At 35.1% G+C, this 27,514-nt stretch overlaps 1 protein-coding gene across 2 annotated transcripts in view; it reads right to left on the bottom strand.

Moving 5' to 3' along the window:
• Nucleotides 1–27,514, bottom strand: part of Arhgap15 (Rho GTPase activating protein 15) — a 609,508-nt gene that overhangs the window by 310,904 nt on the left and 271,090 nt on the right. For both annotated transcript variants that reach the window (XM_021237176.2, XM_021237181.2), the window contains 2 exons: nt 3,910–4,008; nt 2,609–2,738 (listed from right to left, as the gene is read on the bottom strand). In XM_021237176.2, coding sequence (XP_021092835.1) covers nt 2,609–2,738; nt 3,910–4,008 — 229 coding nt within the window. The remainder of the gene's footprint in view (nt 1–2,608; nt 2,739–3,909; nt 4,009–27,514) is intronic.

A 27,514-nucleotide genomic window follows, 5' to 3' on the forward strand; every position in this document is an offset into this window, starting at 1 on the left:
GCATCCTAAAATGTTTAAAGTAGCTACTATTTAATATAGAATCCATTAGCCTTAATGTTTCTTAAACATAGTTTTGTAAACCTTTATTTTTCTCCATAGCTTTAGGCTGTAGGAGCATGCCAAGTGCTCTTCTAAACCAGAAATTGTATCGGAGATTCCAGATACATTAATCACATATTCTTTTATGTTTACTACAAAATATCTACATAATTAACACTAAATACATACAACTGAATTCTAATTCTGAAATTTTACTTATGTCTGATTCCATGTAAAGCAAAAGAGGACAACAGGCAGGAGTTAAGTATTCTTTAAATCAGCAGTCCCCAACTTTCTGGCCCCAGGGATCAGTTTCAAGGAGGACAAATTTTCCACAGGCCAGGGTGAGGGTATGGATGGTTTCAGGGTTAGATTCTCATAAGAAGCACACATTCTAGACCTCAGGCATATTCACTTTATAGTAGGTACAGGGTCCTATGAGAATCTTATGCCTGCCTTGCGCTAACCGGACTCACTTAGGTGATAGTGTGAGGGATGGGGAGTGGCTATAGACACAAATGGAGAGGAAATTTAGTCTGCTAGTCCATTGCCCACCTCCTGCTGTGTAATCCTATTACTAATAGGCACTGACCAGTACCTTGCCTGTGAGGACCCGTACTTTAAATGATATAGCTCAAGTCTGTATCATCCTATGAAAAATAAGATAATGGCAAACAGAATGCAGAAGATCATCAAGAAGATCATACACCCTGATCAAGTGGGATTCATCCCAGGGATGCAGGGATGGTTCAACATATGCAAATCAATCAATGTAATACACTATATCAATAGAGCCAAGGACAAAAACCATATGATTATCTCCATAGACGCAGAAAAAGCATTTGACAAAATCCAGCATGCATTTATGATAAAACCCTACAAAAAATTGGAATAGATGGTCTCTACCTCAAACTGATAGAAGCCATCTATGAAAAACCAACAGCCAATATCATACTAAATGGTCAAAAACTGAAATCCTTCACACTAAAATCAGGAACAAGACAAGGATGTCCACTATCACCACTCTTGTTCAATATAGTTCTGGAAACATTAGCCACGGCAATTAGACAAGAGAAAGAAATAAAAGGAATAAAGATAGGTAATGAAGAAGTCAAATTGTCATTATTTGCAGATGACATGATACTCTATATAGAAGACCACAAGAACTCCACCAAAAGTCTTCTAGACTTAATAACCAAATTCAGTCAAGTAGCTGGTTACAAGGTCAACACACAAAAATCAATAGCTTTCCTCTACACCAATGACAGACTCACTGAGAGAGAAATGGAAAAAATCTTTTTGAATGGCATTGTTAACTCTTCACAAATGCACCATACTTTTTTTTTTGACATTGCCATTGATAATCTTAAATGCTAACATAGCACAATTCACTAAATGAATATAGATCTGGCAGTTGTTGAACATTATAACAAGATCTTTTGACAATGACAATTTCAAAAGTCCTGCTACTCTCAGTTCTCATGTAATTTCTAGATTTGTGGCACTCAACAATTCAGGTTTGGAAGATATATAATCATCTAGGTATAGCTTCCTTCTTTCTTGTCATGTATGTACAAGTGTTTATTTGCATGTATGTGTACATGTATACATATATATCTTCCCCAGTAAACATATCTGTCTATATAAACATAGAATCATCTAGAATACTTATGTATCTACATGTATATATATTTATATTCCATTAGCAGCCCTTCCTCAACTTATTGAGTTGCCATCAAATTCAAGAAACTTTTATACTTCTTGAATTTACTGATTTCTGTAGTTATACTGATCTTTGGCCAGAGAGAAATTATTTTAAAAATGATGATTTTGATTAGGGATGGCTAGGTAAAAGATCCAAGAAGGATTCTATGAGTTTTAAGACTTTGAAAAATTGGTTTTCTCTGACTTCGAAGATATTTACTTGTTCTTTCAGAAAGGTGAGACTCAAATCAACTCTGAAATACAGTTTTAATAACTCCCTTTTATTGAAGAAGCAGCAGCAGACTGTGAGAAGATTTAAAAAACTGAACATCACTGTGTGAGTTCTTTTTATTTAGGACTTTTAGAATAGTAGAACTAGGTAAGATCTTGGAAAACTTGTAATTCACATTTTCCATTTCTACCATGGGCATGAGCATTTCTACATCTTTCTGGTCATCCAAAGTGTGGCAAGTTGGCTTAGTTTGGACCAACCGTGGTGGTCACTCATATTTTTTAATATATGGAAATCAAATACTTAGCATATCAAGGTTTGGAGACACTTGACATTTCCCACTTTCAAAATCAATCACCTCTCTGAACTCCATGGCTGTTACTCAGAGATTCAGAGGCTTTCTGTAAGCAGAGACCACGACCCTGGAACAATTATTTTCTCAAAAGGCATTACCGATAATGATGTGTGCGAAGTGCCCAGACTGCCCTCCAGTGCATGAATCCATGGCCAGGATGTGACTGCGAATCTTCCATGAGGAGTATACATTTGGGTTAATCTCACTTCAATGCATTTATATTTCATAAGCACGGCATTTAGACAAAGTTAAAATGAACAAATCAAAGAAATACTCACTTAAAGATTTTCTGTGCTCAGGTTTCTGTTCTTTAATATCACTATCATAGTGATTTAACAATTCAGTACTAGAGGATCTCTGGATTTGGAATAATTCCAGCTTTCTGGAGGGACAACTCGGATTTTTTGGCTAGAACAAACAATAAGACTCAGTAAATTTACTAGGAAGAAAGGATTAACCAAATAGTGTTGTGGTCTATTTTGGTGTTACATGTAAAGAGATGTTTGAAATATGTTAATTATTTTGGGATATGCCTCTATGCTAAGATTAACACTCAAATTTAATAATAGTTCATACAGGCACATGGTGCTTACTAAATGTGAATTATTCCAAGCATTCTACATACATTAATGCAATTAATCATCACAGGAATCCTATGAGGTAGGCAGCAACTTTATTACTGACAAAGACACTGAGGCCAAAAGAGTACTTTGCCCAAGGCCAAACAGCTAGTAAATGATGGGACCAATTTTCAGGCAGGCTGGTCCCAGAGTCTATTCTAGAGACAATAATTTGTGTATTGGTGTCTATATATGAGGATTTTATGGATGATGGGGAAAAGTTAATTTATTTTATTTTTAAATTTTCACCCCAAAATTATATAATGAAAGACTTCATCTGTCAGAAAAATCACACAGAAAATATTTTATTCTTCCTCTTGTATACTGTATCAGAAACTCTCAACAATATGTTTTCCTCAGGACTTTGCAAATATTAATGAGGTAAAATTAGTCACTATAGAATGATTAGTTTTAAGTAATTTAGTTCTTTTAAAACTTACTCTGTATCTGGTTTAAGATAATTTCATGAAGTTCTAGATATGTGATTTTCATGACATAATCTAGCTTAGCCAGAAGAATAATAAAATTCAGTAGAAAGGGTTATTATTTACTGGCATTATAAGAGTAAGCATGGTTTTAAACACAATGATATTTATTTTTAAGAATATTTAATAGAGACTGAATAAACTGAAAATGTAAAAATTCAGTAGTTATTAAGGTCTTATGTGCTTTTTTACAACTTCCAGTAAATGAATATTCATGTTATTTCAGAAAAAAATCATAACTTTTTTGAAAGAGAAATTAAGTAACATTCAGTTCCCCAAATCCTGTCTGCTGAAAATGTTCATAGAAGATTCTACATTTTTAAACTTAAAAGAATTTAGTGTCTCTCAGTTCACAGGATCTACTTAAGTGTGTGTGTGTGTGTGTGTGTGTGTGTGTATGTTATATGCCTGAGCAGTAAGATTTAAATGACTACATTTTAATTAATAAGGGTAAAAGCCAAAATAAATACATACCATTCTGTCAATTGTATTTTTGATAGCTTGGAACCAATCCAGTATGATGAAGTCAATGTCTGACTGTAGAAGGAATTCATTTCCTGACGCTGTTGTAATCTGGAAATAAAAAAATTGACAGGTAGGAAAATCATGTGAGATAGATTTCTTACATTTAAAAAGAAAAATCTTCATCAAAAAACACAGTTTAAGGCATTGAAATATTTTCTTCTATTCCAGTAATTGTCTTTATGGGAACTGGGTGTCTAGGATCATTCTGAACTGACCTCTATAAACTATTTTTTCATGTCATAACAAACACATTAGTATTTTAATAATAGGACGAATAACTTAGAGTAGGGGTAAAGCTGAATCACTCCAACTTCAAGAGAAATAAGGCAGGATGTTCAAAGTGATGAACAGTGCATGCTTAAATTGGAAGCTGCAGAGAAATGCACCCGGTGTGTCAGAATTCATTCTGTACTTTTGGCTCTTTCCTGTTTGTCTTTTAAAAATCTAATAATATCTCTATATTTGATTTCCTTTTATGGAGGATTCTAAAACAGATTATTTATCAGAGAGACTAATGCAGAACTTTCTAAAAGGTCTTCAACTTTCCACTTGCTTGTTTGTTTTCAGAAAAACTCCATAGAAATACAAAATTTTCAATACCTAAAAGCAAGCATTCTTGAGTGACATGAGTCCTAATATTAAATTTGGTCCATACTGCTGTAATGATAAGAGCTGTCCAGACTGTACGCAATTATAAGAAGTAAAAAAAACCCTGGAATATAATAGGATTTAATTATCCACACAACAATTTGACAGATCACTGGGACCAATCGTTCTCTCTCTCTCTCTCTCTCTCTCTCTCTCTCTCTCTCTCTCTCTCTCTCCAATTGCATGTAAGATTTGGAATGCCTAAATAGCTCAAAACAGTCCTTCGGTTTATACATTCAATAAAAAATGGCTAAACTGATATTTGCCAAATTATCTGAACACCTTTACAACTTGCATTACTTACATGAAATCCCAAATATTTACTTTATAAAGTGTTGCTGCAGAAATACAATCGAAAAATATAAGGTCGCTTCTGACTAACACAAGAGAACTAGTAATGTCTTTGACCTCTAACTTTATCCTAAGTTTATATATTTTGATTATGAATGTATTATACAATATCATAATTTGTTATTATATACAGAGAGAAATGAATTAGTCCAAGCAAAATGTATAATCTAATATTTCTCTGCCAGTATAAATAAGCCATTATTAAAATTATAAGAAGGAACAGCATTTTAAAAGTACAAAAAACAAACATAATTAGATTTACTATATTCTGAGTGTTGCAGAAAGAGGCAACATAGTTCAGTCTTTGGCCTACTAATTCAAACAATTATAAAATGTAAGTACTTCAGCAGTGCATTTGCATTTTTGGTGCATGCTATACAATGCAAAGGGGATCTTTCACTGCTAACACAACCAAAAGCAAAATGTATTTTTAAAGTTTCTTTGTCCAAATATATTACTGCATTAATCATACATAATAAGTGATTTACAAATTCATTTTAGGATGCTAGATGAGGGAACTATATGAATGTAATTCATTCAAATCATACTATCAGAGACATTCAGTTCACATCCTTTCCTGTCTTCCCACTAATCTTCCGAGTTACCAGGCAGTCTGGAGAAGTCTGCTACTGCTCTCTACAGTTTAAATGCATCCACTTCTTAATTACAGTCAGTAATTGACTTTGTTCTGCTCCATTCCAGGCATTCACAGCAAAGTAGTTTCAAAAATCTTTGGCTGGTAAATTCCATTTAATTCAGATTTCTCTGTCCACTTTTTTACATTACCTCTTTAGAATTTCTGATAGGTTGCTGAATCATAATTGTACTTTGAACAATCAAATTTTCAACATTCTTGGGGGGAAAAAAGTGATCAGTAAAGACTGTTAACTTTAACTGAACCTTTTGCCAGAACAATGTTAACTTTGACTGATCCCTTTGCCAGAACAACACTTGATGCCAATCTAAAGTGATGTTGAACAAGGCATAAAGGACAGATTCCAAGGCGTGTTCTTGTAATTCTCTACCATGTCTTTCCTATGTGTCCAGCGTTGGAGGTAAGCCCATGAAGGGAGGGCTTTAGTTAAGAGCTGCTGGTCTCCATTTTGCTTAGAAACCTTTTTTATTCAAATGTCCAAGTGAAACCTCTCATCTCCACTATGTCATATTTTGAAAAAATATAATAGGGCCACAAAATAGTCTTAATGAAATACCCTAGTGTTGTGAATAATAAATATCTGTAGGTACATATCTGGGTAAATTTGCTCTAATCTAAACTTTTTCACACTAAATAAGGCTTGTTTCAATTCTTTCTCGTAGGAAATTCATGTTGAGGAAATGATATAAGCATGTCCACTGAGCAATGTGCTGAATAAAAGCATTCCTTAAGGCTTTTGGGGGGTATTAATTCAATAATAGTTTTCCCCTTAAATTTAGAATTTTGGTCTGTGTGCTTCTGGCTCCTTGAAGGTGGAGGCAAGTATGTGCAAGCTCCAGGCACCAAGTATAAGAGATGTAAAGGGAACAAATTTGCTTTTTAAAGATTTAAATTTGAGTTTTATTACACTAATGGAAATATTATATAAGTATTATAAAGAGTAGTATTTATATGTGTAAGTATTTTTCAGCAAGTCTTTTTCAGTATTTTCAATTACATATCACCCTCACCAATATTCATTGTAACAGTGGGATTTTATGGACTTAGATTTTTTTTTTTTGGTACCAGAGATAGAACTCGGAACCTTGCACTTGTGAGACAGGCGGTAACACCACTGAGCTAAATTCCTGGCCTGGACTTAAGAGTTGGACTTAAACGAGATGTTAATATGTAGAATGCTGTTTATGCTACTAAAATTTTCCATGTTTTCATTTTTTATAATAGAAACAAAAATTTTTATGGAATTTTTTTTCTGATGAGAGTAATAGGGATTATGGGAAAAGTAATGAATCCAATGAAAATTGCTCATAGTTACATAGAGTAAATACTGTAAACATTTAATTTTAGTTATTGCTACTCTTTGATATATAATAGCTAAATGACTGATAATGATCAATAGATAAATTTATGTTATTGATAGATACCTCATCAGGAAAACATATCTTATTGTTCAATATTGTCTTCTTTCTTTCTGGTGACTTCAAATACACATGAGGAGATTTCCAAAATTGCAAACGATGACAAGAGAGACTGTGCTCCTCTTTCTTTGATGTATCACCATTCCAAGCGAAGAATAAATCCAACATATAACACCATTTTCAGGGGACTGAGAGGACATGTTCATAACGGAACATCCCCCTGATTATCAACAACTCACTAAGCATCCGTAAGGTACGAGACACACTGATAGAAGCTAGGCATACATAAACCCCACCCTCAAGAACTCACAATCTGTTTGGATACTAGGACAGATGCATACAGATAAATAACAACAGAAAATAGCTTGTACTTAGTCTCAATGTAAGTGGCATAGACAATGCTCACGTCAAGATTTCATAGGAAGGAATAATTTCTGCAGTCACATTTACATCATGAAATTATATATAAACTGTTGGTCATGATATGTTATTCTTTAAAGGTTGATTATATCAGAACTTCAGTATATTAAGGATATGAATACTACCACTTGGTATGCAAAGTGGTATCGGCTTTAATGATCTCAAAGCACATAATAAACATTCTCCAAATGCAGCTTCCCTCCACTATCATAAGATAATTTTGCAAATGAAGAAAATGAAGCAAATTAGAAGTGAAAATGGCATTCTATCAGTTTGTCATCATTTAGAATAAGAGAATTAAAAGATTACAAAGATCTCAATTTCTAGTTCACTAGTTCTCAGCAGTCCTCTACTGTAAAGGATTGTATGTGTGTTACGTGGTTAAGTAAAGGGCAATAATGGCCAGAGATTTAGCTCAGTGGTTCTGGGCCCTGCCTTGTAAGAGCAAGGTCTCCTCGTTCGATCCCCAGTAACAAAAAAACGGGGGGGCGGGGGCGGCAATAATGATTTGGTTTCAGTTCTGAAATTTGGAATAGTGACTTTGGATAAAATTATTTCCTTATTGTTATGCTACTGATGGGACAGTTTTAAAAGACAACACGGTACCCCTAGTGTCTCCTTTCCTTGCCTCTTTCTTCCTCCTTCTTGCCTTTCTTTTCTTTCCCAAAACACCCAATCTCTTCATGATGAAATCAGTCTATATGTATTCATTTAAGTAGAAATAAGAAGTGGTGTTCAACTGTACTAAATTTACTTGAAATAAGTATAAATTATCTTTGTGATATTAATTTGGGTTATGTATTTTTAATACAGTGCAATATATGTAGGCTATATTACAATGAAATATCAAGATATAAAATTAAAGCAAAATGCAGATTCACAGTTTTTCATCTTTCAAGAACACTCCACATTTGATATTGTCAATTGTTAATCAAATACAGGTTGTTATGATTATACACACAGTTAAATTACTTTGTCCCATAGGGTTTTATGACCACCAGAGGAATTACATTATCAGGCAGCATGTCTGTCTCAAATTTCAGTCTGCTTGAGTAACTCTTAACATTTTTTAAAAAACATGTCAGAGCAAAGTTAACATAAAACTAAGGGTAAAATATTACCTTGAAGTAAAAGGTCTTCAATTTGTCTTTCCAAAAAATATTACTTGTTAAAGCATTTGTGAGAAAATACCTGCCTTGTGTTCCCAATGTTGCTAGATGTTAAGTAGATATATAATGATTTTTTTAAAGTTGCTTTGGCAACTTTCTTATTAAAATGCATTTGTAACCCCCCCCCATCTGTCATGAAAGTTTTGAAAAGTTTGTTTACTTTGGATAGCAGCCTTATCCAGGGTTACCCTAGCAAACAGTGATAGCAGTCTTCAGAAGTTGTGCGAGGAACAAGTCACTAGGGATCCATTTTTGTTTTAATTGGCACACACAAACACTTTTCTGGTCTGTCAAGAAGATCAAGCTAATATGCATGGAGGGTGTTATATCCTCAGCTTTGGGGAGCAGTAAAGCTCCCTTTATTTAAGTAATTTAAATGATAGACTGCAAAAACTTTGCAAGTCAGAAAAATGCTTTATACTTTCTTAGGGAATATTTGTTTTAAGCAACAGAAAATGTTCTACATATCTAAAGATGTTGAACCTTATGTTATAATTACCCTGTTTCTTCTGACTCTGTGAAATGTTCCTAAATCTACATGCTACTAAATAAGCTGGGCCACCGATGGATCCTGCATTTCCACAACTCCCCCTGTGTTAACAAATGTGTGTTCATTAGTTTCCAGATGTTTATTGGATATGTTTTCAATGTGTTTGGGTTGATTGATTTGCATGTACATTTATTGGAAACCTCAGTGGTGTCATCATATCAACATAACCTGCGCATGTAAGCAATTTCTTACTTAATGGAAAGTAAACAAACGTTGAGCTACATATACAACAGATCTCAAGAGCATTCTGAAATATAAGGTTTAAGGCCACCTTTTCAAGAAACAATGCTTTTTAATTGAAATTGAGCTGTACCTTTGACACCCAAATAATTTTGTCCATGCTTTCTTACACCAGAGATTTGTTCAGCACAATAAAATTGGCCCTGTAGTAAATATTAATACCTCACGTCACTTGCCCACGCCACTTCTCATGTTTATCAACAAAATATCTAAACCCCAAATTCTTTTCAAACAGACAAGCAAACAAAATTTCATGTTCATTCTTTTATCTCCGTTAAAAAATCTGAAGTACTGAGATATGGTCTTCTTAATATTCATGAAAGAATAGTATCAAAGTAATTAGTAAATAATTTAGCAGTTTCCATAGTTGTCGTTAGCTACACCCAAACTTTTGCCTCTGGTGCTCATATGGAAAATGACTTTAAAAGTGACTAATCGAAGCAGTTTGTGTGTAATGATAAGAGTTTCATCTTTATGGTTCTTAATATTAATTATTAAATGTGGGAGTAATAGTCTGAAGATAAAGAAATTATCCTAGGATTCATGTCCACTGGTTCTTACCAGTGTCCGCCACTCTTTCTAACCATAGATCTGCTTATTTATTCATTGTGCTCAATTACTCACATTTGGTTGCCTGACATTTGGGCATCTGCTTCCCCCATCATCTTCAAATTGGAATGATTTTATTATCATTGTTATTTGAATAAGGCTCACCTTGAAGATTTTTTAAAAATTCAAAAGTATAAACACAAAATCTCCCTTTCTCTAGGACATTTAAAGTGCTGTCTCTCTTTTTATACTTTTTAGAGCAATGCATAAACATGTATGTGTTTATACTTTAATGAAAATACCATGTATACTGCCATGAAAATTTTTATGTATGTATCTATTTAAGCTACCATCATTTCCCATGTGGACTTAGAAAATCCTTTGCTTTCTTCAGCATCTCATCTATATTTTCCCCTCCAGTCGATGCTCTATATTTCAGCCAAAGTAATCTCTCTGAAATTTGGATCTGATCATCCATGTCCTCTGCTGATAGTGTTCCCAGGTTCCCCCCAGCTGTTGTCATGTAGTGCAAACTTTTTAATTGGGCTGCCAGGCCCTGTGTGCTATGACACCTACCTGCTCTCCACTGTTCGTTCCCATTTCACACTTCACTCTGCACCTCTATGATGATCCAGACACACAGAAATCTTTGTTCCTCAGTTGTCCCATACTAATTTTCATTTCTTTCTTTACAGTAGGTTTTTCCTGATGTCCAGAATCCTCTGACTTCATGTATCACATCATCCAAATCAATTTAAATGTCACCTTCTCCGTGAAGGCTTCTCTGAAATAGATGTCCCTCCAAGTGTTTTCATGATATCCTGCTTCTCCTTTGTCACAATACAAATTGGCCAACTCTGCAACACCCTGTTGAATTTTGCATCCCCCTACTGTGCCATACTCAACCTGAGCCATTGGCAACTATGTGTATAACTGAACAACCCACACCTAGGAACGCTAAGAAAATCATAAACAAATAAATGTTACCTACTTATTCATTTCAGCAAATGTATTTATTTCATTGTTGGGATGGTGTATTTAACTCATCTTCCATTGTAATATAATTTTAACACTTGTAATACAGTTTCATTCTTTCAGGTAATGTAGGCAGTGTGATTTTGACATCTGTTGATAAATCTTTATTAGAATAGAGTAGGTAAGCTCTTCTGCAGATTGAGAACAGCAGTCTAAAGACTATTTTTTCATCAACCAGGAAGTTCTAGTATTCAGAGAGCAGAAGAATAGCCTGGAGGACTCAGAAGCATCAGGAATTATCTACTTCACTGAATATCCCTATGATAGAATGTTCTTGATTTTACTCCAACCCCACCCGTGTGTTAGGTAGAGCTAATCTATGCTAGATCATCCAAGCATCTCCCTCTATTGTGAAGCATTCTAACTGGGAACCTAGTGGCTGGGAAATGGTGTACAAATTAAAGAATGAAGGAATTAATACTCAATTAACAGGTTAACTCTTTAGAGAACCTCAATGATGCAAAGACATTCATTGCTGATCCATTAATATTGGAGCCATTACTTTCACTAAAGCAGTTAATATTAATAAACAGATTTTAGTAGAAGGTAGCAATAGTTATGTTACTAATAATTTTATTTAGAAGTTTATTAGAAGGTAACTTTAAGATGTAGTGACTTAAGCAGAAGTCAGTACTTTTGGCACTACCATAAAATTCACACAAGTCACCTATTAATAAGTGCTCAAGTTGCAGAATAAGAATAAAAGATGTTGCAGTATGTAAGTATATTTATGCTATTGTAACGTATTTGGCAATGATTTTGAGTGTTTATAAAACATTCAAGAATTGTTCCATGTCTCCTTACATTAATGAGAACACCTGTTAGCTTTAGTGCCATACAGACTTATTTGCATCAGTTTCAGGTTTTTGCATACTGTACGTCACTTTTTGAAACAGTTAAATGCTTATAGGGAAATATAGCAAGAGGAAAAAAAACAGCAGCTTGAATGCCTTCCGGCTCAAGACAATTCAACTCCAGGTTTCAATGAAAAACAAAAATCTGCTGAATTATAATACTGCCACTTAGAAGTAAATGTAGGTGTATTTTATATTTTTAAAGAACAAAAAACACATATGAAAATCTGTGCTCTAAGCTTTAAGTAAAATTACAGCCAACCAAGGCAGTTTGCAAAAGATGCCATCAAGTAAGGAGCAGCTACACCATCAGAAGCTTGCTTCTCAGTGAGCTCAGGACCAGTTGGCTTCTCTACCAGTCTCACAAATTTGGATGACTCCAACAGGTCTTTCTGCTGAAGGAGGAAAGGTGAATATGCTGACCCACCCCATGTTCTTTCTAACCTTTTTCCCTGCACCCCTTCTGTGTGATGACAGAGCTGACCAGTGAACTGGAGTGAAACAACTGAGCCAGTCACTCCCAGGCCACTGGTCACAGGGTAGCCAGGACACACCAACTTAGAAAATGACTGTGTTATCCCAACAGAAGCTAGTGAGTCTGTCTTATTCATTCCTCTCATTAAAAAAGTCCCAACTTCCATAGGTCCCACTCTATTGACACATCTGTCTGCCACTCCCCATAGGATGTTAAAGCTTCTGTGATTTAAATATTTTCAGTTATTGAAAAGAGCACTTGCATAAATCTCTGGATTCACAGCCTCTATTATCACCATTATATTTAAGAGGTGCAATATTTACATCAAAATGACTCAGTTGATGATATATTCTAAAGATAAATGTGTATTTATGATCTGAAGAAGTGTGATTTACAACTATTTTCTCAGACAGAGTACCTCTGTGCTGTGCTAGTAAACATGGATAAGCCAAGGCACACATGAGCTGTATTCATAGGGCTAATGTCATTTTTTCTTGGGAAATAAGGCAATTAGGAATGGCTTTTGCAGGGTGTGTGTTTCACAGAAGACACTGGTATCTATTTTCACCTCTACTGTCCAACTATGTTTTGGGAAGAGAAAGAAATGTTAGATGAGAAGTTGGGGATCAATGAGTGAAGTTTTAGTGTCCAGAACCCAAACTACATAATTCTAGAAAGATGGGTAAAACCCTACTTTTGATTTTAGATAATTTTGAAATTGTATTTAACCAAGGGTTAATAATCTAGATTTTTTTACTCTTTATTAAAAGGAATCATCATTCATTAAGGGTGAAAGATTGACTACCTGTTTAATTAGGAAGTTCATAAACAAGGAGAAATTTTTTATTTTCTATTAATTACATTGTTAAATAAATTTCAAATGTTGATTTTTTTCCTGAACATATACAAAATTATAATTGTCTATTGAGAAAAACTTCCTGTTTACTCCAAATGGCTATATTTACATACATGAAAAAGTATTTAACATCTTTAAAACTATAGCCTAGTGATATATAACATATATACATAAAGGTACAATTTATATTTCATATGTAGTGATTTATAAAATATGCTATATGCACACATATTGAAAGGGAATTCAATGGTATTTAAATAGAAAGCACCTATAATTATATAATAGACAATGACATCTATCAATTGAGCTACAGGCCACCCATCTACTAACGGAGACATTTGGAATGACATATCTTTCCATACTAAATGTACACCAAAACATCTTAACACTCCTCACTCCCCAGGTCAAAATTATGCTTAAGTTGAAAGTAATGTCATTTAGAAATGTTAGGTTTTAAAAAATATATTGGTTATACCATCACCAGAGTGACTAATTTACTGTCCAAAATCTGTCAAGTTTGAAGGCAAAAACTCACTATTAAGAGGTATGCTAAGACAACATGTATAATCCAGGTGTATTTTGCTTATATTGGTACACATAAGTCACTGGTCATCATGCACACTAAGAAATCATCAGCAACCATCAATTTTTAGGTGCCTGCCTGAGTCCAGTTCTAGGAACTGTGAGGGGCACTGGAAAAAGGTAGCACTGGCCCTTGCTGTTAGGAAGACTATAATTTAATGTGGCATATGAGAAAAGTGTAGGAAAACAGTGAGTGAACGTCAGCTAAAGCATGATTTTGATCAAGCATATAATAGTTTTTAAGGATCAAACTCATTTCTTTGGGGGTAGAATTGAGTGATCAGGGGAGAATGTCAGAGAAGAATCTTAAAAGATTAGATGAGATGTAGCAGAAGGAAAAGAGGGAGAGAAAAGAACACAAATGAGAGGAGCAGCTTGTACCAAGACTTGGAAGTAGAAGAGAATAGCATATTTCTAGAGGATATGAAGAAGCTGTTCCTAATCAATTCTTGTGAGCTTGTTCCCCCTCACTCATCTTTTACATGGAGGTACTCCTAGGCATTCTTTTGTGAGCTATGATTCTTAGAAATTTCAAAAACCAAAGTTGAGTCCTGTTGCTTTTTTCTTTAAAAATTATAGGTACAAATTAATAAATCCCTAGTTTAAATCTCTAGTTCATTTCTCACTATTGGTGTCTATTCCAATTCAGACCACCATAACTTCTGGTCTGATCTCTTTAATGTTAGTTGGTATAGTTGGTATCGTTACAATCAATTCTTTATATCCATTTATTAGGAAACTCCTAATTTGATATTCATCATTTCTCTCTTTGTATCTAGCTTTTAAAAATTTTTCATTATTTATTAATGTATAACTTTGAGCAAAATATTTAGACCCTCTATGTTTTGATAGTCTAATCTATAATTTGAGACAAACATTAATACATACTTACCTCATAGGACCACTTTGAGTGCTCTATAAAATATAATTCAGGAAAACAATATAGCAGAGTACTTGGGACATAAAAATACTGAAAATATTGCTATCATTATTATTAGTAGTATTGTTGTTGTTGTTGTTATTATTTGATTGACTGACTCATTGTCACCTGAATTTTCCAAACTCTTTCTCTTAATTTAGGAATCTTCCCAGAGAATATCTTTTCAGAAAAGACTTTTAAAATCTCCAGAGATGAAAAAAACTGGTGTCGCTCCAGGAGTCTGTATTTACTCCATCTGAAAATATGATGCACTACTCCTGTATGATGGAAAAATCTCTCTTGTATGAGCTTTTGGGCTTTCTGAGGGTCTTTCTTGTTCCTGGTCTCTTTGTCCTTTTCACACAGCTTAGGGAACTGACTTCTTTGCTTTTGATTTTAGATCCCAGGATATTGAGATGTTTTGGTATTAGAATTAAAACGTTTTACTCAACCCAAGATAAATTGTTTGATCTCAGGTCCTAGGAGTTAAAAATGCACCCAGTCATCCATACCCTGTGTTCACCGAAGTTCAAATTTGTAATTCTATTCTTTATTGCTTTCTTGGTTTGTGATTTCCTATTCTGGTGGATTTTTTTTTTCTAGTGTATAAATAAGATCCTCTCATCTAGTAGAGGTTTTTTTTTACCCCCACTCTACTACTTTAAAAACACCTTCCATTTGCCTTCTCATATAAATTATGACACATGTAATCAAAGAATAATCCATGCTTGCAAAGAAGGCAACATGATTATAAGAGCATCTGAAAATGAGCCATGCCAACATATTCAGTGATTATCCAACTACCCTGTTAAAATGTCCTTGTTAGTTATGGTTGGAACTCGTACCCTAACTGAATAGCCTAGACTGTATTAAAGTATCTTACATTTTGGATTTGTATTCTGTCCAGCAGACACATGCACTTCAATATTATCACATCAAACTTTTCCATAGTACCTTTACCAATGATAGTTTTTTTCCCAGATGAATAATTCCATTTTCATTAACCAGATTATTCCTGATGTCAAGCAATAACCTGAATCTTCAAATGAATGATATCCAAATATCACCAATACAGTGAGTTACTACCTAATTTCTGAAGTGTCCTATGAGCAACTGTACCATTTATCATTTTCTAGGATCTCAAGGAGTAGAACTTTAAGAGAACATTTTCTATCTTGAGAAAAATTGTTGAGTTTTTAATATACTAACTTTGATGAATGGCTTACACCATTAGATCTACATTTTACTGAGTTTCTTCTACAACATTTTCTTTAAAAGTTTGAGATTTAATTAGATTAGGTTTATATACAGCTTGTGAATTTACCTAAAAGCAGATGGAGGCTGCACTAAGGGAAGAATTTATTCCAAAATTAAAGAAGCCACTGCCCTGGAGACATAAGGTAGCTTTCAAGTACATTTGGCCAGGATTCATGAAGAAATATACTTACACTGCCAGCTAGTACTTCTATTCCCTTTCCTCATGTTCTCTTCCACCTTTTCTCTCAGACACACACTCTCTCCTACCTATCCATCTATCCATTCATCCATGTTATGTGTATATGCTACGTAAATGATTTTATGTATGCGCATATATACTGTGTGTAAGTGCATCTATAATTAAAACAAGAATTTCATAAAATAATACTTCCCCTTATAAAATTTGATATAGTTAATTTTTCTCTTCTGATCTACTTTTTTCTTTGATTTCATTAAAAATGCTAGTACTAACTAACTAAATTAGTTTCACGACTCACAGAAGGGTCTTGAATGGAATTTGATAAATACTGGCCTACAGAGTAATGAAAAATGCCCTCTTCAAACTCTGCTCTTTGGCATTTTCTGTTTCTGCCTTTGTTTCTGTCTCTCTTCAGTTTTATAAGGTACATCAAAAGTTTCCCATAAATGAGTGAAGAGTTAGATATTTAAGCCTTCAGAAAGTTTCCAGAATATTTGTCAGATATAGACTATTAGGCCAGGGTGATCAATAACTCTGTTTAGGAGATACTGCACTGATAACTCATTTCCTGCCATTTGAGAGTAGAATTAGGATGTGGTTCTTTGGAATTTGACTTAGACCCTGGGTTTTCTAAATATACCTTAAAGCAAGGGTTTCTTTATAAAGGAAGAAACAAAGACTTGGGATAATGTGCTGTTTCGAATATATCTGAGATACTTCACCATGATCTGAAGAGGGAAAAAGCAAAGAAGTTAAAAGCTTGGCAAAGTATCAGAGGCAGAGATGGCAGCTATTTGTTTTTAAGTCTCTTGTATCGAAACAATGAATGCACTCCACTTTGCATCCTGTAGTACCATGATACAAAGTCTGGGAGTAGTTATTAGCATGTGTCTTTGTGATGGGAGAGTGAAAGCTAAACATTTTAATAGTGGTATGGCCTTTCCTTCTCAAGTTCCCATTAATGCAAATACAGCACATGTGGTTTAACTCTCAAGAAACTTGTAGGACACAGATCACAGATGTGGAATAAACAGCATCAAAGAATATGACTTCATGATCTTCCTCTTGCCATCAACAGATGCCCTGTGCTCCATGATGTCAGAAAGATACCTGACAAGATATCTTGAGCAAAATCTCAGAAAGCCAGGATGATTTGAGAGGCCAACATTGTAAGATTTGAGAGTAGACGCCTAAGGATTTTTTTGAAAACTGTGAGGAAGCTTCAGCTACATCAAGGCTTTCAGAGAACACTCACAAGAATGATATCTAAATAGTGTAAAAGTTACTCATCTTGGATGCTCCAAAATCACCAGAGTTTCACGGTCCTTGGGAAGTGGTGTTCTTATTACATAACCCAGACAATACAGTGACAGAAAGCAGATAAAACAGAAGTGGTGTATCTCACATATACAATAAAATTTCCCCAGTTACCCTGATTCTTCTATGCCATCTCTCACAACAGTGTAATTCAGGGTTGATATCTGCTCTGAGATTGTCTTCCTTTCTTCTTCCACTTTCATTTTTCCTCTCTTTATTCATGTCATTTTTGTCCAAAATTCTTAGGCTCAAAAAATGACTAAACAAGTAAATCGAGTCCTTCTATGTAGCCCATTATGACTGCTATATTCAAAAACTGCAACTACATTTGAGAAACTTGGGTACTCTTCCTACATATTGATGAATCATACTTTCCCACATTTCCCATAAGTGAGACTTCAGTATGCATATGCTGACCTGAACTTAAAACATATATTGGCAATACTGGCAATTTCCATGTAGTGTGATTTTAGTAATGTTTAGAAGCCTCTTTGGGTGACCAACTAATTCCTTTAAACCTGCTGTCCAAGGTCTGGAAATTTAATTATCTTGTTATACTTTTAGATTGAGCCTTTCAAACAGTTAAATGGAAGGATATTTTTCTTTAATTATTTTTTCAGGTTATTAGTATAGTATTACTGTATTTTTCCTGAGAGATTACATTAAAAACAAACTATTTCTGATTACAAGTATATACATGAGTAAGGTAAATGTATACAAAATCAGGAATATATAAAATAAAAAAATAAAATCACATCCAATACTACTCAAATACAGCCCTTTAAATAATTAATGCATTTCTTTTTAATGAATGTGCTACACATATGTACATATATGTTTATATATATGCACTCATATGGTCATTTATAGGTCCTACATATGTCAAATTCAAAAATTATATCATGAAAGTTTTTCCATGGCATTATTCATTCAGAAAATCAGTTTAATGGCTTAATAACATTCTGTCACCCAGATTTACAGTTATGTTTCTCTCCCACTTTATTTGTTTCCATTTTTTGTAATGATAAATGAGGCTACATTGCATAAACATGACTTTTTGTTATAATTTTTGATTTGTTTTTCATACATCTTACAGGCCACGTTCCCCATGATTACTCCTTTTTTAGATTTTTGAGGAAACTATTCTGGAGTCTAAATCTTTCAAATGAATGTTAAATACCCCCAGAATATCTCATTGGAATTTGTGATAATTCTACATTAATCTGGAAGAATGAAAGATTTCCAAATAGTAAGACTTTCTCCTCAGAATCTATGTCTCACTATTATAAGATTTTGTTTTCATTACTAGTAGACTTTTATAATTTATTTATGTAAACACACTTAGTTCTGGGTATTTGAAACACAATTTTGATAGAGGGATGGAGAAAAACTTGTAGCCATATGCATCTTAGAGCAAAAGAAAAAGTACAACTCCAATGAAAGAAGTCTCATAAAAAGTAGATGAAGAACTTTCTTTCTTATACCAATTAGCCCAAAGACAGCCCTTTCTGTCTGATGATCTGAAAGAGCCTATTGTTCTAATTTCTCTGTTCCTATCATCTGCCCTATGATAAATGTTACTTAACTATATAATTGTTATTAACGATTTGAAGCTAATAGTGCTACTAGAGTAATCTAATCCAAATCCATGTACATTTTCTAATAATAAAAACAGAATTATCAATACACAGTATATACTATTTGTTTCGGTCTGAGTTTTGAAAGATAGTTTTGCAGGGTACATCAATCTGGGTTGGAGGCTGTTTTCTTTTAGGGCTTGGAATACATCACTCCAAGCTCTTCTTGCCTTGATGGTTTGTGTTGAGAAGTCTGCTGTGATTCTGATGGGCTTTCCTTTGTATGTGATTTGTGTCTTTTCTCTCACTGCTTGTAGAACTTTGTTCTTCTGTTGAGTCTCTGGAATCTTAAAAATTATATGCCTATGTGTAGATTTTTTTTGATCAAGGCTATTTGGAGTCTTATATGCCTCATTTATCTGTATGTCAAGCTCTTTTCCCCTGCTTGGGAAACTTTCTGCCATTATTTCTGTGAAGAGTTTTTTAATGTCATCTCCACTCTCTCCTGTTGCTCCATTGAGCCCAATCAATCTTATGTTATTCTTCTTTGCATCATCTAGCAGCTGCTGGATTGATTTCTCATGTTCCCTCATAATTTTGAAGCAATTTTTCTTTTCCTGCTCATTAATTGCAATCTTATCTTCTATATCTGAAATTCTGTCCTCACATTGGCTCATTCTGCTGTGTAGACTTTCAATGGAGTTTTTCATGTCCTGGAAATCTATTTGCATCTGTTTTATGGATTCCATTTGTTTCCTATGTTGGGATTCCATCATGTTCCTCAGCTCCTCTCTAGATTTATTAGTCATGTCTTGCACTAGGAGCACAATTTCTCTTGATATCTGAGAAATTATTTCTGATTTCATTTTTTCCAGATCCCCTGTTGTTGCTAGTTCAGTGGGTCCAGGTGGTTGAGTATCAGAGTGTTCCATCTCATTTCCCTTTGGGGTTGCTGTAGGTGATCTGGAAGTCTGGTTTTGAGACTTATTTATGAGTTTTCTCATTTTGACTATGGGGTGGGGCTGTTGGTCTCTGCACGGATTACCTCCTCTGAGCTGGGAGAGGTGGGACAGGGGCCGGGAGCAGCGGTAGTGATGGTGACCCAAAAGCCCTTTCCTGTGGGCTGGGAGCAGCGGGAGGGATGGTGGCTGGGAAGCCCCTTCCTCTGGACCAGGAGCAGTGGGACAGTGGCTCAGAAGCCCCTACCTCTGGGCTGGGAGGAGCGGGAGGGATGGTGGCCCAGAAGCCCCCTTCTCTGGGCCAGGAGCAGTGAGACAGAAGGTGGCCCAAAAGCCCTCTCCTCTGGGCTGGGAGCAGTGAGCGGGATGGTGGCCGGGCAGCCCTTCCTCTGGACCAGGAGCAGTGGGACAGCGGCTCATAAACTCCTACCTCTGGGCCAGGAGTGGCAGGACTCAGTACCGTGGTCTGGTGGTCCAGTGTCCTCTGTGTCTTTGTAGTGTGGAACCAGGTGGCTGTACGGGGCGTGGGGGGGCGGGTGTCCAGTGGATTGTTACCCGGGCGCGGGCTGATTCTGCGTGTTCTGTGCCACTCGGGACCTCGGCAGGGTGTGCGCAGACCTGCCTGTCTGCAGTGGGCTGATTCAGTGTGTTCCACGTGACTGGAGACCTCCGTAGGGTGTCCCTGGTCTGAGTTTGTTATAGAAATCATTGCAGATAAAGCCTTATCCTGTCAGCAGCTGCAAAAACTTTTATCTAACTGTAGATTCAGGTTTTTAGGTTCTTCAAAAATTCTGCTTATCAAGCAACTATAAATTCTTGATAAATAATCCTTTTAATAATCATGCAATATTACATCATTTGGACATATTATAATCTATTATCAAAATTTTGGAGTATTACTTTATTTTTTTTAATGTATTGAGAACCTAATAAGACGAGAGACTGTAACATAGGGCAGACAGTACAGCTTGAGACTGTAGAGTTCATGTTTCAACATACAGGCTCTGCAGATGACTCTTCAGTCATCTCTGTGCTGGTCATTTGCAAACCTGATTTTTGTTCTTCAATTCATTATCTGGTGCTTCGATATCAGTCACCAAGTAGCCACAATAGAATAACTAGAAATGAATCTTCCTAGAAGGTAGACTACAAGAGGGCATGGGCTTTTGTCTCTTTATTCATTACAATGTCTCTAGGACATTACACTGAGTGCAACATATAGTAAATACAGTTGTACACCCCATAAAGAAAGTTCAGTCAAGGATAGATGCATATGCAATAGTGGTCTCATGACATACCACCTCATGATATCATTGCTATCTTAATTTCTGTAAGCTCACTATGACTTTCACAAAAGGACAAAAATTCCTCATGACATATTACTAGAACATGTACCTAAGGTTGACATTCACAATAAATACTAAGTATTTGTTAAAGAAATAAATAAAAGACTTGAAAATAGAATAAGACTAAGTAAACTTTTGTTCCCTAGATGCCATCTTGGGGAGGAGAATAAGAAGTCAGGCTCACAAAGAGATTTTATTTTAGAAGACTGAGTTAACAGAAACCTGCAAGTGTAAGAAGTTTTGCTTTTGTTGTGCTCTTTCAATTCTCAGAAATGTGTGACCTAAAGAAAACCAATTTTTTTTTCTTAAAAGTGGAAGAGCAAGATCAACGGTAATAGTCATTTAATTTCAACAAATTCTGCCTGATTCCACTTTAAAATTGCAACTATACTGACAATGAATGAGAATGCTTTCCCCCAACATTCCTTTAATATTGGGCATTATCAGTATTGATAGTATATTTTCAACTTGTTGAATAAAAATCGTGTCCCTGTAAGACTGCAATCTGCTGGCTCTCAATAAAGTTGCATATTTTTGTATTTTTACCAGAAAATTTTAATTTGATCGATTTTAATAATTTTTCAAGTTATATTGAGATTTTTTCTTTTGTTTCATTTAGAGATACTACTTCTAAATTTTTCCTTTTTGCAAATATATTTTCCACCTGCTACTACTTTTTTATTTCTTACTTATTCACATAATTTTAGTTACACAAAGACTTTTCATTTTTAACTTCATACATGTCCAACATTTTTGCCCAATAAATTTAATTGTATGGCTTACATCTACTTTTCAAAATCAATATTGTATTTTATCAAAAGTTTATTTTTAAAATATTGAATGATATGATCATATAGATTGTTCCGCCAGTGTGTTGTAGTAAGTATGTATAAAAAAGACTTCCTTGTGTTGGAGATACATGAAGAGTTGAAATAAATATTTTACTTGGTCAAATAATTTGTTTGGATATATATAAGTATATATAATTATGTATAATATATAAATATAATATATATAATTTTGTGCCTTTAAGTATCAAATATCTTTATTCTCAATTCTGAAATTGACTCAATTCTGGAATGGCAGATAATATGTCACTGTGTGAGAGTAGAGGTTCCAAAAACTGTCTTTAGTCACAATATTACATATTTTGAAGCATCATCATCATGGCATTTGACTTGCAGTTAATTTGCCCTTTGGTGCTCTCCTTGTTTAATTTCATTTTCTGGTTATTCCACTATCACAAATATATTGAGAACCTTTCCATATTTCTGTGTGGAAGGTTATATAAAAGGAGGATTTCTTGGTTGTGAACATTTGCTGATATGCTTCTATAAAGTATTTTTTCCTGATGCATTTAAAAGTGAATATAATTTGTTATATTTAAAAAGCTTTTTTTCCCTTCAATTCTTTTATTGGTACACTTTAGGTATACAACACAATTACATTTCTCACTGGGAACTTGTACCTTTACATGATGCATCTTGGCTCTTATTTTTTCCCCGTTCCTAGCCCTCCCTTCACCCCCTCCACCCTTCCCTATTTACAAAGACTTTATTTCCATTTTTTCCATTTCTCAGCATTTTTCCTTTCCCTTCTTTCCTGTCCCCTGCTCCTCCCACCACCCCTACCCCTTTGGACCTTTTCTTTCTATTTTTCATTATCAATTATTCATTCTAATCATTGGTACATTTTAGGTATACAATATAATGACATTCATCATTGGAAATTTGCACCTTTACATAATCTCTCTTGGTTCTTATTTTTCACCCTTGCCCAGCCCTTCCTTCAACCCCTCCATTCCTCCCTATTTACAAAGATTTTATTCCTATTTTTCCATTTTCTCATATTAATTCCATTCCCTAATTCCTTTCCCCTAGCCCTCCCACTTCCTTCCCCTTTGCCCCTTTTCTTCCTATTTCACATTACCTATTATACATTTTAGTCCTTATTTACACTTTCTGTTTCTCATACCAGAGAAACTATTCAGTATTTACACGTGTGTCTTCTTTATTTCACTTAAGACTATTACCTCAATGTGCATCCATTTAGCTATAAATGTCTCTAATTTCTCATTTTTTATGGCTGAGTAGTACTCCATTTTATAAAAAAACACATTTTCTTTATCCAGTCTCCAATTGATGGGCATTAGGGCTGTTTCCAAGTTTTAGCTATCACAAACTGTGCTGCCATGAACATGGGTGCACATATATCACTGTGGTATGATTCTTTTAATTCTTTGGGGAAGATCCCCAGCAGTGGAATAGTGGGGTCAAATGGGACTTCCAGTCTTAGTTCTTTGAGGTATCTCCCTACTGATTTCCACAGTGGTTGCACCCGACTACACTCCCAGCAGTGGAGCAGGGTTCCTCTTTCCCCACAGCCCTGCCAGCATTTATTATTGGTTGATTTCATGATAGCAGCCATTGTTTCTGGAGTGAAGTGGAATCTCAGCATTGTTTTCATTTGCATCTCTGGAAGGACCAGTGATGTTGAACATTTTTTCATGTATTTATTTGCTATTCCTACTTCTTTGTCTGAGAAATGTCTGTTCATTTCAGATGCCCATTTTTGGATTGGGTCTTAAATTTGGTAGGCCCCTTTTAAGTTCTTTATAGATTCGAGATAGTAGACCTTTGTCTGAGGAAGAGCAGGTGAAGATTTTTTCCCACATTGTGGGTTATCTCTTCACACTGCTGATCGTTTCTCTTTCTGTGCAGAAGCTTTTTAATAAGACAAGATCCCACTTGTGGATTGTTTGTGCTAGTTCATGGGCAACTGACATTTTGATCATAAAATCTTTTCCTACACCACTGTCTTCAAGAGTTCTACCTAACCTCCTTTCCAACTAATTCAGTGTTTTTATTTTAATATTTAGATCTTTAATCCATTTCAATTTTGGTTTAGTGCATGGTGAGAGATATAGGTCTAGTTTTAATCTTTGGCAAGTTGAAACCCAATTTTTCCCACACCATTTATTAAAGAGGTTATCTTTCCTCTAGTGAGGGTGTTTGGCTCCTTTATCGAAGATGAGATGGCTGAGTGTGACTGGCGTTGTTTCTGCATTTCTAATCTGTTCCACTGGTCCTCAGGTCTGTTTCTTTGCCATTACCATGCTGTTTTTATCATGGTAGCTTTGTAGTAGAGTTGCAGGTTGGGGATTGTGATACCCCCTGCCATGTCTCTGTTACCTAGAGTTGCTTTTGCTATTCTGGGTCTCTTCTTGTTCCAAATGAATTTTTTTGCATTGTTTTTTCGAGGTCTATGAAGTATGCTGCTGGGATCTCAATTGGAATTGCATTGAATCTATATAGCAGTTTTGGAAGCATGGCCATTTTCACTATATTAGTCCTTCCTACCCAGGAGCAGGGGATGTCTCTGTTTTCTGATATCATCTTCAATCTCTCTTTTCAGAGCCCTATAGTTTTCAGAGAAGAGGTCTTTGATTTCTTTTGTTCGGTTGATTCCTAGGTATTTCAGTTTTTTGGATGCTATTGTGAAGAATTATTTGCCCTATTTCTGTCTCAGTGAGTCTGTCATTGGTGTAGAGGAAAGCTATTGATTTTTGTGTGTTGACTTTGTAACCAGCTACTTGACTGAATTTGGTTATTAAGTCTAGAAGACTTTTGGTGGAGTTCTTGGGGTCTTGTATATACAGTATCATGTCATCTACAAATTATGACAATTTGACTTCTTCATTTCCTATCTTTGTTCCTTTTATTTCTTTCTCTTGTATAATTGCTTGTGGCTAGTGTTTCCAGAACTATATTGAACAAGAGTGGTGATAGTGGACATCCTTGTGTTGTTCCTGATTTTAGTGTGAAAGATTTCAGTTTTTGACCATTTAGTATGATATTGGCTGTTGGGTTTTCATAGATGGCTTTTATCAGTTTGAGGTAGAGACCATCTATTCCAATTTTTTGGATGGTTTTTATCATAAATGCATGCTGGATTTTGTCAAATGCTTTTTCCGCGTCTATGGAGATAATCATATGTTTTTTGTCCTTGGTTCTATTGATATAGTGTATTACATTGATTGATTTGCGTATGTTGAACCATCCCTCCATCCCTGGGATGAATCCCACTTGATCAGGGTGTATGATCTTCTTGATGATCTTCTGCACTCTATTTGCCAGTATCTTATTAAGGATTTTTGCATCGATGTTCAGTAGTGAGATTGGCCAATAATTCTCTTTTTTGGTTGGGTCTTTCTCTGCTTTGGGGATCAAGGTGATCCTTGCTTCCAGGAATGAATTTGGGAGTATTGCTTCCCATTCAATTTCTTTAAAGAGTTTAAACCATAGTGGCTGTAGTTCCTCTCTAAATATCTTGTAGAATTCAGCAGTAAAGCCATCAGGGCCCAGGCTTTTCTTAGTTGATACGTTTTTAATTACGTTTTCAATTTCATTGGTTGGTACTGGGTTATTTAGAATTTTTAGGTCTTCTTTGCAACTTTGGTAATTCATATGTATCTAGGAATCTGTCCATTTCTTCTGTGTTGTCCACCTATTGGCATATAGGTTCTGGAAGTAGATATTGATGATCCTCTGAATTTCTGCTGGGTCTGTTGGAATTTCACCCCTTTCATTCCTTGCATGGATTGGGGCCTTTTCTTTCCTTTTCTGATAAGATTGGCTAAGGGTTTGTCAATTTTGTTGATTCTTTCAAAGAACCAACTCTTGGCTTCATTGATTTTTTGTATCATTCTCTTAGTCTCCATTGCATTGATTTCTCCTCTGATCTTTATAATTTCCTCCCTTGTAGGAGTTTTGGGGTTGTCCTGCTCTTCTTTTTTTTAGAAGTTTGAGGTTCAACATCAGATTGTTTAATTGGGCTCATTCTGTTTTCCTAATGTGCGTATTCACTGCTATGAATTTCCCTTGTAAGACTGCTTTCATTGTGTCCCGTAGATTCCGATATGTTGTATTATCATTGTCATTTAATTGAAGGAACTGTTTGATTTCTTCTTTAATTTCTTCTGTGACCCATTGGTTATTCAGAAGTGTGTTGTTCAATTTCCATGTGTTTATGAAATTTTTCCAGTTTCTTTTGCTCTGGATCTCCGATTTCATTGCACTATGGTCTGATAGTATACAGGGGATAACTTCAATTCCTTTGCACTTACTTAAACATGTTCTATGTGTGAGTATGTGGTCTATTTTGGAGAATGACCCATGTGCAGCTGAGAAGAACGTGTATTCTGATTTTGTGGGGTGGAAGACCCTGTAAACATCTGTTAAGTTCATTTGTTCAAGAGTTCAATTGAGTTCTAGTATTTCATTACTTATTTTTAGTCTAGTTGATCTATCTATTTGTGACAGTGGGGTGTTGTTATCCCCCACTACAATTGTATTAGTGCATATATGACTTTTCATGTCCGTTAGTATTTGTTTTATATAGTTGGCTGTACTAGTGTTTGGTGCATAGATATTTATGATTGTCATCTCTTCCTCTTGGATTGTTCCCTTTACAAGGATGTAGTGTCCTTCTTCATCTCTCTTAATCAGTGTTGGTTTGAAATCTACTTGATCTACAAAGAGGATAGCTACTCCTGCTTTTTTTCCAGTTCCTGTCACATGGAGAATTGTTTTTCACCCTTTAACTTTCAGTCTATGAGTTTCCTTTTGAATGAAGTATGTTTCTTGTATGCAGCATATTGTTGGATTTTGCTTCTTGACCCATTCTGCCAGTCTTTTTCTTTTGATTGGTGAATTGAGACCATTAACATTGATGGTTATAACTGAAATGTATTGACTTGTCATTTCCATGACTTTTTCTTTTTGCTCGGTTCTCCCCCTTTACATTTAACTTCTTGCCATGCCAGATGGGTTCATTCTGCTTTGCTTCCTGGGGTTGTCCTCAATGTCTGTTCCTAGGATATTGTGTAAAATTCTTTGGAGTGCTGGTTTGGTATTCATGAAGTTCCTAAGGTGCTCTTTGTCATGAAAGTATCTTATTTCTCTACCAATTTTGAAAGATAGTTTTGCAGTGTACATCAATCTGGGTTGGAGGCTGTTTTCTTTTAGGGCTTGGAATATGTCACTCCAAGTTCTTCTTGCCTTGATGGTTTGTGTTGAGAAGTCTGCTGCGTTTCTGATGGGTTTTCCTTTATATGTGATTTGTTTCTTGTGGGGTGGAAGACTCTGTCAATATCTGTCAAGTTCATTTGTTCAAGAGT

Source organism: Heterocephalus glaber, unplaced genomic scaffold (assembly GCF_053883595.1).
Source record: "Heterocephalus glaber isolate CG9 unplaced genomic scaffold, H.glaber_assembly_v1.0 deba00000347, whole genome shotgun sequence".
NCBI classification, from domain to species: Eukaryota; Metazoa; Chordata; class Mammalia; order Rodentia; family Bathyergidae; genus Heterocephalus; species Heterocephalus glaber.